Source organism: Pinus tabuliformis, chromosome 1_1 (assembly GCF_031772625.1).
Source record: "Pinus tabuliformis cultivar Carrire ecotype Pingquan chromosome 1_1, CPIR1, whole genome shotgun sequence".
In the NCBI taxonomy this organism is placed as follows: domain Eukaryota; kingdom Viridiplantae; phylum Streptophyta; class Pinopsida; order Pinales; family Pinaceae; genus Pinus; species Pinus tabuliformis.
Genome location: NC_142297.1, coordinates 107,233,989 through 107,251,020, shown reverse-complemented (window position 1 = coordinate 107,251,020; position 17,032 = coordinate 107,233,989). Strand labels below are relative to the sequence as shown.

Sequence of the window (17,032 nt, the reverse complement as noted above, 5' to 3'; positions counted from 1 at the left end):
CCATCTTATAGTCTTGAGAGACTCTCTAAAAATTTTATTTTATTGTTTTTTCTTTAAAAAAAATGAAAATACCATGGACAAATACTACGATCAATACCATGGTAAATTCCGTCCACTTTAACCATATAAAAAATATTACACGGTATAATTAATTGAGGTTATACCATTTAGATGCCTCTCTATATAAGTAAGATTATAAAGTTCAAAGTTAACGAGATTATACACATCAAGTTGTAGGCAGTCCATGTTAGTTCAAAGTGGTGAACACCTTTTAAAAGTATGCAATAACATCATTCCATCCGCTTTTGGGCATGTAACTTCTTATATTTGCAAAGTTTTCGATAAAGAATGATCGCTTCAATATTTCAAATTCCCTTAAGATTTCACCAAATGTAAGTTGGTAGGCCTTACGAGATTTCTCGTTTTGCTCGAATCCATGTCACGCTGTGCAAAAGAAACAGGTAGACTGCACGATGTCTAATAACCGAACCCAAGAGACAAACCATTGAGAGTCCGCTCAACTCGACGCATTAGTAAAGTGAAAACGAGTCAAAATATAAAAGATTCAACGAGAAGGGCGAGAGACCAAAACCCCATGAGATGTCTATAATGCGATTTTTTGGAGATTCTGGTGACGGAATTCGGCGGAAGAAATTGAGATTAAATCATGATTTGTTACAGTTAAAATAGTTTTTTAACTGCATATTCGGATTCAGCACCTTGAAAAACCCCTGGGACGCTTTGATTGTGCAGAAACTAGCTATCAAACTTGCCATTCCAATAAATTGCTACCGGATTTTCACCGGAAAAACCCGCCGAAAAGGCTTTCAAAAAGTCGAGATATCCCTGCACAACAAAGGGGTTATTCCTGCACAACAAAGGGGTTTCACATTACAATCCTCCCTCGAATTTATCTGCCAGCTTGAAATTCGTAACGAAAGTGTTTCACATTACAATCCTCCCTCGAATTGATCTGCCCTCTTGAAATTCGTAACGAAAGCCCTCCAATTGATTTTTATCCATCTCTTCGACTCTCCAAAGCCCTCTAATTTCTGTCTCTATTTTTCGTTTGGCAATGGCTGCATCCACTTCTACTGGTACCAACAACAATTATAGCTACGACGTGTTCATAAACGTTATAGGGTCAGGCTTAGGGAAGGCCATAGCCAATCTTCTGTACCCCCGACTTTTTGACAATGGAATGCGAGTTTTTCTCGACCTGGAGGGACTGAAACTCGGAAATGAGGTGAGTCCTCACATTCAAGTCGCTATTAGAACCGCGTCGCTCCATGTTGCAATTTTTTCTCCCACATATGCGGAATCAAGTTCGTGTTTAAACGAACTGCTGCTCATGCTGGAGTCTGGGGCTCCTTTAGTTCCGGTGTTTTACCATGTAAGACCCAGTGATCTGCGATGCACACAGCGCGAAGCAGTCTTTGCTCGATCTCTGCAGAACCTCGAAAGGGAGAGAACGTATGACTCAAAACCGCGTTATGATTCCACCACTATTGAAAAGTGGAGAAATGCACTTTTTCAAGTTGCAGGTATCAGCGGTTTCAATCTGGAGACTTTAAATGGGTGAGAGCTCGACTACTTGTATTTATTTTCTCCCAAATAACCAGCGACGAGGCCGAGTTGGTAAAGAAGGTTGTTGAACTGTGTTGAGAAGGGTGAGGAGGGTGAAGCGTACAGCAAAATATGTGGTAGGTTTGGATGAAAAGGTGAAAGATTTCGAAAATAAAGTTTTATTTGAAGATAATCAAAGTGCGAAACCTCAAGTTGTGGGGATTGTTGGCGTCGGCGGAGTTGGTAAGACAACCGGAGCAAAAGAACTCCTGAATCGGAAGAGAGCACACTACAGTAAGTCTTGTTTTTTATCTAATGTGAGAGAAAATGCGAGGCTAGGCCTTTTAAATTCTTTGCAAAGTCAACTTCTTAAAAGCTTGACAGAAACGGATGCGCCGATAATCAACAGTATTGCTGAAGGTAAAGAGGCGCTTAAAAAACATCTCCCATCTTGTCGTGTCTTTATGATTTTAGATGATGTAGATCACCTGAATCAGATCGATGCACTTTTTCCAGTTCAAACCAATCTCCTGTCAGATAGCTTAATAGTGATTACATCTAGAGATGAAGGGGTGATCAGAAGCTCAGGAGTTGAGAATGCATCAATTTATCAGTTAACTGGACTTAATCATCAACACTCCCGAGAGATTTTCTGCGGCTATGCCTTCAACGAGCCATATCCACATCCAGGATTTGAATCTCTAGTAGATAACTTCTTAGAAGCCTGTGAAGGGTTGCCTTTATGTTTAAGAGTGTTTGGAGCACTTCTCCATGGTAACAATGACCCATTTGATTGGAAAGAACTATTGGATAGACTTCAACAAGTACTTCCCTGTGAGATACAAGAAAAACTTCAAATTAGTTACCTGAACCTCAATAGGGAGGAACGCCAGATGTTCTTAGACAGTGCGTGTTTTTTCATAGGACAAAAAAGGGATACTTGTTGGAAGAATCACCGCACTTCTATAGAATCCGTAATTTCCACCCTGGGGATCCTAGTTACTGGCTTGTAATGTTTACCAACACCTGCGGGTTTTAATGTAACGGCAAACCTCCACATGGTATCAGAGCTTGGACCCAGGTTCGATTCCCCCAAGTTGCATTTTTCCACCCTGGAGATCCTAATTACTGGCTTGTAATGTTTACCAACACCTGCAGGTTTTAGTGTAACGGCAAACCTCCACAATACTGCCATAAGAATATGGAAGGGGTCCCCTTGGGAAGGTCATTCCGGGTTTCATACTCTACAACACAGATGTCTTTTGGGAGTGGACGACGAAAATAATATAAAAATGCACGATCACCTTAGGGATTTCGGAAGAGCATTACACAGATATGTTGGAGCAATTATCTGTAAGCGCTTAATCATAGATCTTATAGATTATTCGATTTTGTAATTTTATATTTTTCATAAATAAAAAGTAATAAACATCAATTTTCGCGAATAAACAGGGAAATAAACAGGTAACAGCTATGCGGGGCATCAGAATCGTTCCAGGAGATAATGTTGATGTTAATGACCTTGATGTTATACTGGAAGTTGCTTATGCATTTGGCCGCCGTATTGATACGAGCACCTTGAAACTTCTTGATACCGAAAATGCTATTTTGGAACGTATTTTGAGAAGGCCGATGGACGTCCCAAGAAGTCTCATATGGCTCAGGTGGAATAAGTGTCCCAACCGTTTCCTGCCTTCGTGGATACCTATGGATAGTTTAAGGGTTCTACAAGTGTCAGGGAGCGTATTAAAAACATTGTGGGAAGAAGATTCATAGGTAAAGATAAATCTGTTGTATTAATTTTTTGTGTTTATAAATTGTCTTAACGTTTTTGTGTTTATAAATTGTATTAACATTTTTGTGTTTATGCTATTGATTTAAGCCTACACGTTAATCTAATATGGCAACAGATGGTGTTAGAAGAGAATACGGATTAAGATGTATTTAAAAAGTTGTAGTCTAAAAATTTGTTTGTAGCCTAAAAATTTGTTTGTCTGGAAAGTTATGGAAATTTAGGTTATATTTTGTTTTGAAAAAATAAGTAATGATTTTTGTAAATTTAAGTAAAATTGTTAAAATTTATAATTTTAAGTGTTTTCCAAGTTTTTGTTGATAGTGTTGTATCTATTTCTACAATAAAAATATGATTCAAAAATTGTATCTATAAGATTTTAAATTTTTTTTTTTATCAAAATTACAATCACTTTTGACAGTCCTGACAATTCCTCAGCCTTCTGCCTTCGGCCTTCGTAGACAACTCCATCTAAAATTAAAACAACGCGTGAACATTTTTGCAGCCACCTTTGCAGCTGAGGGAGTTAGAGATCAATGCTCCGCTCTCCAACATTCCGGGGTCCATAGGGCGGCTGAAGCACCTAGAACGCTTAGTCGTCGGCAAGTATTTATCTGGATAGGTTAATCTGACAGAATTGCCTGTAGAATTTTGTCATTTGCAATCGTTGAAAGCCTTGGTGTTAACAAAGTGTTCAAAAATGAAGTCACTGCCAGAATTTTGGGCTCTTTTAATGTGTCTCCAACACATTGATATCTCATTCTGCCGCAATTTGGAGAGGCTGCCAGATTCTTTATATTACTTATCGCATCTCCGACTCATCAATCTCTCAGATTGCCACGATTTGGTGACGTTGCCCGATACCATTGGTCGTTTAAGGTACCTCCAACACATCGATCTGCAGGGCTGTCATAATTTGGAGAGGCTACCAGATTCCTTTGGTGATTTGACGGACCTTCGACATATCCATCTCTCAGGTTGCCATGATCTGCAGAGGCTGCCTAATTCGTTTGGTATATTAAGATACCTCTAACACATTGATCTGCATGGGTGCCACAGTTTAGAGGGCTTGCCGATTTCTTGTTGAAATCTAATTTCAACGCTGCCGTACGCTATCAACCAAAACCGCCTGCAAAACCACAAACCTGGTTTAAAGATTTCTCGGACCGCCTACCTGCAGAGAATGGTTTTCGTACACAAGGGCCCAAGAAAATGTGGAGCTGACACGTGGTTCAGCCCTGACGTAACACAACGTAAGAATCTCGGGGGTTAATGTTCAGCACTTGTTGGCCTTCCGATATCATTATCCGCCGTTCGATCTGCTCCACTCCTTTTAGCCGTTGATTGATTAAACCTGCACACGGGCCTGCATCAAATTAAATGTTGCGTGGAGTGAAAGAGTTTTTGGTTGACCACCGTGGAAGAATAGTCCTGAAATTTAATGTTGCTACATAGTTTTAGGTGGATATCATAAATATGGTTATGGGCACATTTTAACATATATTTTTTATATACTTTTTATACGGCATGTATTAAAACCAAAAATCGTATGTAATAAGTTAGTTTTTTTTGTGTTGACTTTTTTTATTATGGGGCACACGGGAGGTAAAGAACTTGTGTTCACAGCAGCGTAAAAATATGATGGCGCAGTAAAAAGAAAAACACACAGCAGTGTGTAAAACAGATAAGAACCAGGTGATGTAATTTTTGGAGTAGCGAAAAACCATGTGTGGTTTTGCACAGCAGTGCATAAAGAAAATGGTGGTGCGTGTTTTTTTTGTAACTCTGTAAGTTTTGTTTTTACAGCAGTATGTAAAAGTGTTTTACACCAGTAAATGTGAATGGAGGTTTTACAGCAGTAAATGTTATTGGGAATTTTCAGCAGTGTAAATTCTCATATGAAGACAGAGTGAATGTTTTCTTTTGTTTTAATGAATAGAAATTTTTATGGTGAAATACTTTGTTCCTCAGTAAAAAAAAATTTAAGCTGTCTGTGCACAAGAAGATCCTGTGGAGGTAAAACAGAGCATTGCCTCTGTGTGTTTGTTTATTTGGTTTTTGGTATTTTCTCCATGTAAAAATACCCAACAGTGGTATCAGAGCAGGTTTAGGCTCTTTAAAGAAGTTAAAGAAGCTGAAGGGAGAAGGTTGTTGCTGCAGCAAAACTTCTCAGGCAGTTAGAAGACTCAGACAGCGCAGGATTCAGGTATTCTTCAAAAGCATTTCTTTTGTTATTGCAGAAGACAGTTAGTTGTTTTAAAAAGAATACACAGTCAAGGAATGGCTAGCACAAGCATGGGTATGTTCAACACCCAGCTCCCACAGTTTAATGGGAAAAACTATGACTACTGGTCAATAACCATGAGAGCTTTATTTGCCTCTCAAGATTTATGGGAAATAGTTGAATCTGGGTTTGAAGAAGTAGCAGATGAAAATGAGTTCAATGCACTAACTCAGGGAGAGAGAGATCAGCTGAAGAGCAATAGGAAGAAGGATGCAAAGGCCATTTTATTGTTGCATCTAGCAGTAGACCAGAGTATATTTCCAAGGATAGTAGCAGCTAAAACATCAAATGAAGCATGGCAAACCCTTAAGACAGCCTATCAAGGCATGGAGAGAGTGAAGACAGCAAAACTACAATTGCTGAGGAAGGATTTTGAGAATCTGAACATGAAGGAGTCAGATAACATTGACTCATTCTTCACTCATGTGATTGGTGTAATCACACAAATGAGAACTCATGGAGAAACCATTGAAGACAGAAGGATTGTGGAGAAAATATTGAGGGTATTACCCTCAAAGTTTGATGCAATAGTCACCACCATTGAAGAGACAAAGGATCTCTCAAACTATTCAGTTGATGAGCTACATGCATCACTGATAACACATGAGCAGAGGTTGAGTAGGAATGAAAACTCATCTCTTGAGCAAGCCTTCAAGACCCAGATGTCCTTTGGAAGAGGAAGAGGTCAAGGAAGAGGAAACAGAAGAGGAAGAGGCAGAAGCCAGAACAGAGGTGGAAGGAACAACCCATCAAATGCACAAGGAAGAGGCAGCAATACAAATCAGAACCAAGGTCAAGGCAGCAGCCAACAAGGAGGACAACATCAGGCTCAAGGACAAAGGTATGATAAATCTAATGTTCAATGCTATTATTGCAAAAAGTATGGACATTATGCTAGTGATTGTAGAAAGAAACAGCATGATAAGAACAACAGACAAAATGCAAATGTTACAAGAGAAAACAGCAGTCAAGACAATGTCCTGTTAGCTTGTAACATGGCTGAAACACATAGTGAGGACATATGGTTTTTAGACTCAGGTTGCAGCAACCATATGACAGGAAACATTGCCCTCTTCTCAGCCTTAAATCAGAATTTGAAATCAGAGGTCACACTAGGAACTGATAGTAAAGTGTCTGTTATGGGAAAAGGGGAGGTAAAAATATTTACAAAACAAGGAGAAAGGAAAACCATAGCAGATGTCTACTATGTCCCCGGAATGAGATGTAACCTATTGAGTGTTGGACAGCTTATCCAAAAGGGTTACAATGTTTACTTTGAAAATGATGTGTGCACCATCATGGACATACCACCCAGCAAAAGATGCATTGCTGAAGTGAAGATGACAAGGAACAGGATGTTCCCTCTCCGGATCAGGGCAGACATGAAGAACAAAAGGGAAATGGCAGCAGTCACCCAAGAGGCCTTCCAAAGCGTGCCAAAGGATGAGAATTGGTTATGGCACTTGAGATTCGGGCATCTAAATTTTGGAGGTCTAAACTTACTGAGCAGAAAAGGAATGGTAAAGGGATTACCATTGATAGAGAAGCCGGACAGCCTTTGTGAAGGTTGTATATTGGGCAAACAACATAGAGAAAGTTTTCCATCAGGGAAAAGCATAAGGGCAAAGACACCCTTAGAGATTATCCACTCAGATTTGTGTGGACCAATGCAAGCTCCATCGTTAGTTGGCAGCCTATATTTCTTGACATTCATTGATGATTTTACAAGAAAGACTTGGATATATTTCCTCAAGAACAAAAGTGAAGTCTTTGAGAAATTCCAAAATTTCAAAGCACTTGTGGAGAACCAAAGCGGGCTGCACATAAAAGTATTGAGAACTGATAGAGGAGGTGAGTATATCTCAAATGAATTCCTAAAGTTTTGTAGAGAAAATGGAATACATAAACAATTCACAACTCGGTACACTCCGCAGCAAAATGGAGTTGCTGAAAGGAAAAACAGGACCATCATGGATATGGCAAGGAGCATGTTGAAGGCAAAGCATTTGCCAAATGAGTATTGGGCTGAAGCTGTACATTGTGCAGTGTACATTTTGAACAGGTGTCCTACAAAAGCAGTCATGAACAAAGTGCCAGAAGAGGCATGGAGTGGGAGAAAGCAAGGAGTCACCCACATGAGAGTTTTTGGATGTGTGGCCTATGCACACATACCAGATCAGCTAAGGAGGAAGTTGGACAGCAAAGGGGAGAAATGCATCTTCATTGGATACAGTGATGAATCCAAAGCCTACAGGCTGTACATTCCATCTACCAAGAAGTTCTTTGTCAGCAGGGATGTTCAATTCATTGAAGAGGAAGCTTGGGATGGAAGCATAGAGAAAACAGTCAATGTTAAAAACTGTTTGTCTCATGATGAAGATGAAGAGGAGGTGGCTGAAATACATCCCCAAACAGCAGCGCCAACACAAGGACAGCAAGGGACACCATTGAGGATCAATGAGAGTGTTTCTCCAAGCACACCACAAGGAGGAAATTCAAGTGCATCTTCAAGCACTTGCACACCAAGTGAACGAGGTAAGAAGTTTAGAAATCTAAGTGATATTTATGATGAAGGAATGAATTCTTTATTTGCCTTGTATTGTCATGTTGATGATCCTATTCATTTCGAAGATGCAATTAAAGATAGGAAATGGATAGAAGCTATGGATGAGGAGATGAATGCCATAGAGAGAAACAAAACATGGGATTTGGTTGAGTTACCAAAAGGCAAAGAAGTCATTGGTGTGAAATGGGTCTATAAGACCAAGAGCAACGCTGAAGGCAAGATTGAAAGGCATAAAGCAAGGCTGGTTGTCAAGGGGTACAAGCAGCAGTATGGGAGAGATTATGAGGAGACTTTCGCCCCGGTTGCAAGAATGGAAACCGTGAGAGCAGTGCTGTCCATAGCAGCACAAAACAAATGGAAAGTCTACCAAATGGATGTGAAATCAGCATTCCTAAATGGAGTGTTAATGGAAGAGGTCTATGTGGAACAGCCTCTCGGATATGAGAAGAAAGGTGAAGAGCACAAAGTGTGCAAATTGAAGAAAGCTCTTTATGGGCTGAAGCAAGCGCCAAGAGCATGGTACAGCAGGATAGATTCTTATCTATTGGATAATGAATTCGACAAGTGTGAAGGAGAACCCACTGTCTACATCAAAGAAAAAGATGGTAAAATTTTAATTGTTGTCTTATATGTTGATGATGTTATTTTCACAGGTAATGATGATCAGCTCATTAAGAATTTTAAATCAGTCATGAAGGATGAATTTGAAATGACTGACATGGGTTTCTTGAGATACTTCTTAGGCATAGAAGTAGATCAAAATGAAAAAGGAATTTTTATATCTCAAGCAAGATATGTAAATCAAATTTTGAGCAGATTTAAGATGGAAGAATGCAAGGCAGCCATCACTCCCACAGTGATGGGATTAAAGCTCAGCAGAGAGGACAGCAGCAAGGATTTTGATCCTAGCTTGTATAAAAGCATTGTGGGCAGTCTTATGTATTTAACAGCAACTAGGCCTGATTTAATGTATGCTGTTAGTTTAATTTCCAGGTTCATGGAGAGGCCAAAGGAGGCACATTGGCAGGCAGCAAAGAGAATTTTGAGGTATGTCAAAGGCACTAAAATGTTTGGAATTCTATATCATGCCTCAGAACATTCAGATTTGGTTGGGTACACAGATAGCGATTGGGCTGGAAGTGTAGATGATCGGAAGAGCACTTCCGGTTATGTTTTTAATATGGGTTCAGGAGCCATTTCATGGGCTTCTAAGAAGCAGTCCATTGTAGCATTGTCTACAGCAGAGGCTGAATATGTGGCAGCTACAGCAGCAGCATGTCAAGCAGTGTGGATGAGAAGAATGTTGAGAAGCTTAGGCCAAGAGCAGACAAAAGCGACAGTGATTTTTTGTGACAATAGCTCAGCTATTGCATTGTCAAAGAATTCAGTGTTTCATAAGAGAACGAAACACATTGATACCAGGTTTCACTACATCAGAGAATTGGTGAACAATGGAGAAATTGTCCTAGAACATTGCAGGACTCAAGAATAGGTAGCAGACATCTTGACAAAGCCATTGGATCAGAAAAGCTTTGAATTTTTGAGGAAGTGTCTCGGTATGACCGAATGCCCAGCTGTTGAAATTAAAGGGGAGTGTTGAAATCTAATTTCAACGCTGTCGTACGCTATCAACCAAAACCGCCTGCAAAACCACAAACCCGGTTTAAAGATTTCTCGGACCGCCTACCTGCAGAGAATGGTTTTCGTACACAAGGGCCCGAGAAAATGTGGAGCTGACACGTGGTTCAGCCCTGACGTAACGCAACGTAAGAATCTCGGGGGTTAATGTTCAGCACTTGTTGGCCTTCCGATATCATTATCCGCCGTTCGATCTGCTCCACTCCTTTTAGCCGTTGATTGATTAAACCTGCACACGGGCCTGCATCAAATTAAATGTTGCGTGGAGTGAAAGAGTTTTTGGTTGACCACCGTGGAAGAATAGTCCTGAAATTTAATGCTGCTACATAGTTTTAGGTGGATATCATAAATATGGTTATGGGCACATTTTAACATATATTTTTTATATACTTTTTATATGGCATGTATTAAAACCAAAAATCGTATGTAATAAGTTAGTTTTTTTTGTGTTGACTTTTTTTATTATGGGGCACACGGGAGGTAAAGAACTTGTGTTCACAGCAGCGTAAAAATATGATGGCGCAGTAAAAAGAAAAACACAGCAGTGTGTAAAACAGATAAGAACAAGTAGCGAAAAACCATGTGTGGTTTTGCACAGCAGTGCATAAAGAAAATGGTGGTGCGTGTTTTTTTTTGTAACTCTGTAAGTTTTGTTTTTACAGCAGTATGTAAAAGTGTTTTACACCAGTAAATGTGAATGGAGGTTTTACAGCAGTAAATGTTATTGGGAATTTTCAGCAGTGTAAATTCTCATATGAAGACAGAGTGAATGTTTTCTTTTGTTTTAATGAATAGAAATTTTTATGGTGAAATACTCTGTTCCTCAGTAAAAAAAAATTTAAGCTGTCTGTGCACAAGAAGATCCTGTGGAGGTAAAACAGAGCATTGCCTCTGTGTGTTTGTTTATTTGGTTTTTGGTATTTTCTCCATGTAAAAATACCCAACATTTCTTTTGGTGATTTGATGAACCTCGAGTATATCAATCTCTGAAATTGCCACAATTTGGAAAGGCTGCCGGAGTCCATTGGTAATTTAAGTAACCTCCGACACATCGATCTCTCAGGAAGCCATAATTTGGAGAGGCTCCCAAGGGACTTCAGGAATTTAAAGAAGCTCAAGTATCTTGATGTGGAGGGTTGCTCTAATTTAATCATTGACAGATTTGAAATAATTGGAATATCAGATAACTTACCGTTGCCACATCAAAGTCAATTGGAACAATTATATGAGTGATGCTGAGCCATAAAAAATGAAGACAAAGTCAGATATGTTAATGGGCAATCACCAGGTGCTGGGTTGTTCTTGATATAGTCAATGTTGATGATTATAAATGTAGGTCTTCAGGGTCTTCTTGTTGCTGCCATGGTCTCCAGCGTAGCGGAGGAAGAATTCTGCTCGAGTCAGGGAGCAGAGGGTTTGTAAGAACCAGGTATCACGTTTGATAAATGAAAATCGCCTAAGTCATGAAATGTGTACTTGAATATGAAGAAAATAAATGAAGCTGTTAATGGTGTATTTCATTCTCCAGGAAAAAAATTTATGCAATATACTGAAATCAGAAATGAGATGCTTCCCTATTTACGATTTTGCCACGTGTGCGCGCTGAATTTTAATTTATGTGTCACCACCCATCAACAAAAGTGCGCTAAATTTACCTGGATTCCGGAATTCTTCGAGGCATCTCAGTGAATTTGGTCCTGATGATATCCTGAAATTGCAACTTGTTACAATTGAAGTTGGTCACATATTGAGGAGGGAGGCAGTCACCAAATCTCGTGTGGCTCCGATGGTATAAGTGTCCGTACTCTTGTATGCTTTCCTAGATTTCGATGTAGAATTTGAAAGTTTTAGCCATTGTTGAGTGGGAATTAGAAATATTTGTGAAAAAGTGAATTTTAGTTATGTTTATTGAACTTTTTTTAGTCTCATTTAATCTGTAAGTGAAATAGTTCAAACTTGAATATTGCATCTGCCCGAACTAGATAGCATCTCCTCTTTCAACTTTCTGAACCACATAGGGCAGTTGAAGCACCTTGAGAATATTGTCATAAGTGGTCCACATTTCCACGACATTCCATTGGAAACTTTGCCTCAAGAATTTTAGTTATGTTTATTGAACTTTTTTTAATCTCATTTAATTTGTAAGTGAAAATAGTTCAAACTTGAATATTGCATGCCTCTTTGAAGCTGAGCGAGCTACATATCATCACTCCTCTTTCAACCTCAAGAATTTTAGTTATGTTTATTGAACATTTTTAAATCTCATTAATTTGTAAGTGAAAATAGTTCAAACTTGAATATTGCATGCCTATTTGAAGCTGCGTGAGCTACATATCATCACTCCTCTTTCAACTTTTTAAAGTGCATATGGCAGTTGAAGCACCTTGAGAAGATTGTCATATATCGTCCACATTTCCAGGGCATTCTACTGGAAACTTTGCCTCAAGAATACGCTCCTTGAAATACTTATAATTAAAAGGGTGTGAGAAAATGGTGTCAGTGCATGATTCCTTCGAAAAGCTAATGAATCTTGAGCACATCGATTTGACAAATGCTTTCAGTTTGCAAAAGCATTTTGATACTTTTGGTCATTTAAGTCAACTCCTCCAACAGAACACTTGGAAACATTACCAAACTGGGATTTTTAGATCTTTCATAAAGTAAGAAGGTGAAAGAATTGTCTTCCCAAGTTGCATAACAACGACATTTCAGAGAATTATTAAAGGATGGAATTGTCTTGAAAGAATTGTCGGGAGGTAGTGGAGGCCTCTAGAACTTGAAAGTTATGATATTAAGAGGGGATTTGCTCGGAGAGGAATTGTTGGAGGACCTACCACCTTGCCTAGGTTACCTCAAGAGCTTGAATGATTTGTGAGTTATTGGTTCACATAAACTGGGATATAATACTTATCACACTGAGATTTTGCTATGATGAAGTCTCTATAAAAGCTTGCTGATAGAACTTCCATTTGCAAGGGTTGAAGGGGAGATAGGGGAGAGAGAGTTGGATATATTATCAACTACCAATGACAAATGCATGTTTGGTCTTTGGGAGTTATGGATGTCAGGGACAAAAATATTTGAGGCAAGCTTTCGTGTGGGTATTTGCCCCAACCTTTAAACTTTGACTTAACATTTTTGTTTAGAATTGAGGAAAATAAGAGGGTTTACTAGTTTTGGGAAACTTCAGTTTCTCGACATCATCTAATGTGAAAAAGTGAAAGAGTTGTTGAGTTTTGAACCCTTGATAACATTAAAGCAGTTCTGGGTTGTAGGCTACTATGAGATGAAGAGCATAGAAGGGTTCGGGAAGTTCACAAGGCCTATAGAACTACGTTTTCATAGATGCCATGAGATACAAGATCTCCCTAGGTTGGAACATGTAATGTCATTGAAGAAGCTTTATGTTGTAGGGTGTCCCAAATTAAAGTGGATTAGAGGAGTATTGGAGCAGTGGCGCAAGGATTTGATGTTAAAAGCAAAGATGACAAATATTACTAATTCAACAATGAATCATTAGTAGGTGATTTCATTGAAGTTTTTTGCTTAGAGTCCCAAATCCAACACGAAATGGCCACTTTCATTCAAAGGAAGCAACTTTTAAGAAGATTTCACATTTCCCCTTCAATGATATTTTCTTTCTTCCAATAATTAAATCTTAATAAAACTTTTTGTATTGTATTGTAATATTATTTTAATATAATTTGTTATAATTTTTCATAGTATCTTATTAGTAACAAAAGAAGATCCACAAATGACAGATTTGTTGTTGATATTTCAGAGCCACCAACTAGGTCCATTGTCAATACTTGAGAATGATGAAGAGTAGAGGTTAAAAATATTAATAGAATATAGGTCATCAAGAATATTACGATGACGAAACCCTAATAAATAAGGTGATATGATTATTAAATTAATGAAGTCTAAATTTAATGTTAAAATTAAATTAAATTAATTTAGTAATGATATATGTATTAACATGAAGGTTTGATTATAATTAATAAATTAAAATATTAATTATAATTTAAGTCCCTAATAAATGCATATCTATTATTAAATACTATAATAAATGCATATATTATTAAGTGTTATATTAGAATGTTAAATAAATAAATATGTGTGTGTGTGCAAATATGTACATTTAATATTTTATAAATATGTCTATACATAATTTAGATTATATGTATGTGTGTGTGTCATGTGGATTTTATTAAGTTATTAAGTGCAAATAGGAAATGACCTAAGTAAGAGGCATGGCAAAGGTAGCTAGGGTGAAATAGAAAGAGGGAAAGAGAGGAGGGAGGGGGGAAGGTGAATGAGGAGGGATAGACTTAGGGAAAGAAAATCTAAGGATGGTTAAGGGAAGGAATGAAGAGGAGATAGCGATAGAAGAGAGAAAGGTGGACCAAAGGCTAGGAAGGAAGGGAGACAAGGGATGAAAGATAATCCATATGAGATCATCATCTATAGATCATTGGCAAGGAAGGGGAGCCAATTACTATTAATTTAAGGTTGCATGTTGTTCATGTTTTTCTTGATTTCAAGTGCTTCCCCGACTCGATGTTTGAAATAATTATCTTCCTTAGCGATGATCTTAGTTTCTTCTAGGAAAATATGATGTTTTGTAGTTTTGGCATGTTCTGCAAGTGCTGAATTTATAATTCTTTCATGTTTTATATATGCACCATGTTCCTTAATTTTAACCTATAGGGATTGTCCACTTTCACCTGTACAACGCTCACCAAAGAAGCAATTGACTTTATAGACACCTTTATTCTTGAATTGTTCTATATTGTCTTTGACTGCTTTCATCTTTCTTCTAATAGTGGTGAGAGTTTGAAAGATGTTATGATTCATTTTGATCTAAATTTGTGGAGGAACGAAACAAAATACATATATAAACATAAACACAGAGATGCATCTAAAATAAATATTCATTTCATTAATATCAAAGAATTGAAAGATGCTTACATAAAAAATGGAAATAGACTAGCTCGGGCAATGGTAGCTTATATCTTAGAAGAGATGTGGTAGCTGCATGCATCTAAATTGTCTTACAATGAGGTTCAAAGACCTATTTATTATTGAGAAACAATTCAAAACCCTAAATATCCAAAAACCTAACCCTAGGAGATGAAGCATCAAAACTATGGGCCTCGTTGGGTTAAATTGGTACATCAACTTTACGAGGTCATAACTTTGGTATACAATCTCTGTTTGACATGCACGATACCCCGTTAGAAAGATATATCTGAGGACTACAACTTTTGACTACAAAAATTTGCCTAGACTCACGTTTTCCGGAGTTCCAAAAAAATGGCATTTAGGGCCTCAAAACGATTTTGGAAGTTCACGACCCGAAAAACTGCCAAAAATAGTAAAGTGTGCTACAATTACAAAAACTGAAAGAAATAATGGTACAGTGGTGGGGGTCCAAGTGGAATAAGTAAGTGGCCACCAATATCCATCTGGATCAGTCGTCCTCCCTTAGGAAGCAATAAACCCCATTGCGTTGAGTTCCTCCATGAGATGGGGAAACTTCTACTGAACTTGGTCCCTAGTGGGCCACTTGCCTTGGTGCACGAGCTGCCAAACTTTGACAACTAGATACATTTAATTATTTTGTTGGTGAGTGTTCTTGATCTGCGTGTCCATGATCCGATCATTTGTGGCTTGTTCCATGCAGTCTGGGTTTAGCTCTGTTGGTGTGAGTTGTTCTGCAATGTCTGATGCGTCTAGTAATAATGGAAAGTATGGTCGAAGGAGGTCAACATTGAACACTTGGTGGAGGCCAAGGAATGGGGGAATTTTGAGCTCAAAAGCATTGTCTCCCACAACCTTGGTATTGGTGTGAGACCAATATCAAAGTGGTATGAGTATCTGATGGGATCTGGTAAGGCATTATTTCTACAAATGCAACCAAACTTTATCGCCCACTTGAAACTTGTGTGGCACCCGATGGTAATCATGTCATTGCTTGTACTTGGCATTGGACTTCTCCAAGATGCCGCGAAACTGTTGGCTGATGTGCTCAATGTGTTCAATAAATGTGGTTTCTTTATCAGTCTCGGACTGTACATGTGTGGATTTTGTCTGTGTAGTTGCATGAGGAATGGTAACATAAATAAGACACAATGGTTGAAATCCTACACCCACTTGAAAGGGACTGTAACCAATCAAGCTATGGATATATTTCTTATAACTATGTTGTGCATTTCAAAGACTCTCATCTTAGGTACATGGATTCTTTGAGTTGCACATGCGGAGTATGTGTTGAAGAATGTAACTAGGTTCGGTCTTTATATTTATATTTGATTCAAAGAATGAAAAACAAATGTTTATTATTATTACAATGACTTATTAAAGCATGTGTTTCATGCTTGGGTCATCATTTTATAGGTCAAAGTCCCCATTGAGGGATTCTAGGTTTTATACTGAGTCATTAGAGTCATTGTCCATTTAATGAGACCCTTCTTGGGCTTTTGAATCATGTAAAAATAATTATTATTGAGTCAAAAAAAAAAATTCACCTCCACACCAAGTCGACCCTTGCTTGATGAAGTCGGCCTACAATAGGACAATTCAAATCACAGAATAGGCTATATATACAAGAGAAATTTGATCTATTTTCACACTAACTCAACAAGTTCGATACACATCAAGGAAGTGAAAAACAAAGTGTGAAGTTCAAGGAGAAGAAGGAAGAAGTACAAGTCAAGTTTTTGGGCTATATCTTTCTCTCTTTTATGTGAAGTTACTAGGTTATTTGCTTGATCAAAGTTCTACTGCTGGGAAGGTTGAAATTCTGAATGTGCTGGGTTGAATTTATGTTGTTCGGAAGGTCAAAATTCTGAATGTGTAGGGTCGAAGTTCTGCTACTAGGAAGGTCAAAATTCTAGATTTGTTGGGTCAAAGTGTTGTTGCTACAAGGTCAAAGATCTAGATGGAAGTTGGTAGAAGGAAGAGCTAACTTGGTGGTTGGAGGACGTGTGTGTCTAGGTTGAAGAGTCTTGGATTATCTCGTCTTAACTACTAAAGGAATAATTTTGACTGGGATTTCCTCTAGATAGGGGTTTTTGCATGGTAGAGTGCCTATATCTCTTGTATCTTGTTCTTGTTATCTCCATACACACATAATTTGGTAATTGATTGATGAAAGATAATACAATAAAGAAATAAAACAAGC

General features: G+C 38.2%; 1 protein-coding gene and 1 pseudogene across 1 annotated transcript; both read left to right on the top strand.

Moving 5' to 3' along the window:
* Positions 1-1,075: 1,075 nt before the first annotated feature.
* LOC149211875 (putative 2' cyclic ADP-D-ribose synthase BdTIR) lies at positions 1,076-1,582 on the top strand. Its single transcript, XM_089388498.1, has one exon. It carries the CDS (start codon positions 1,076-1,078, stop codon positions 1,580-1,582), a length of 507 nt encoding a protein of 168 aa, XP_089244624.1.
* An 871-nt stretch (positions 1,583-2,453) lies between these two features.
* On the top strand, positions 2,454-11,079 carry LOC149211874 (disease resistance protein Roq1-like; annotated as a pseudogene).
* The last annotated feature ends 5,953 nt before the right edge of the window (positions 11,080-17,032 follow it).

Coding starts and splice junctions, on each gene's coding strand:
- LOC149211875 (XM_089388498.1), top strand. CDS start 1,076: ATGGCTGCATCCACTTCTACTGGTACCAACAACAATTATAGCTACGAC.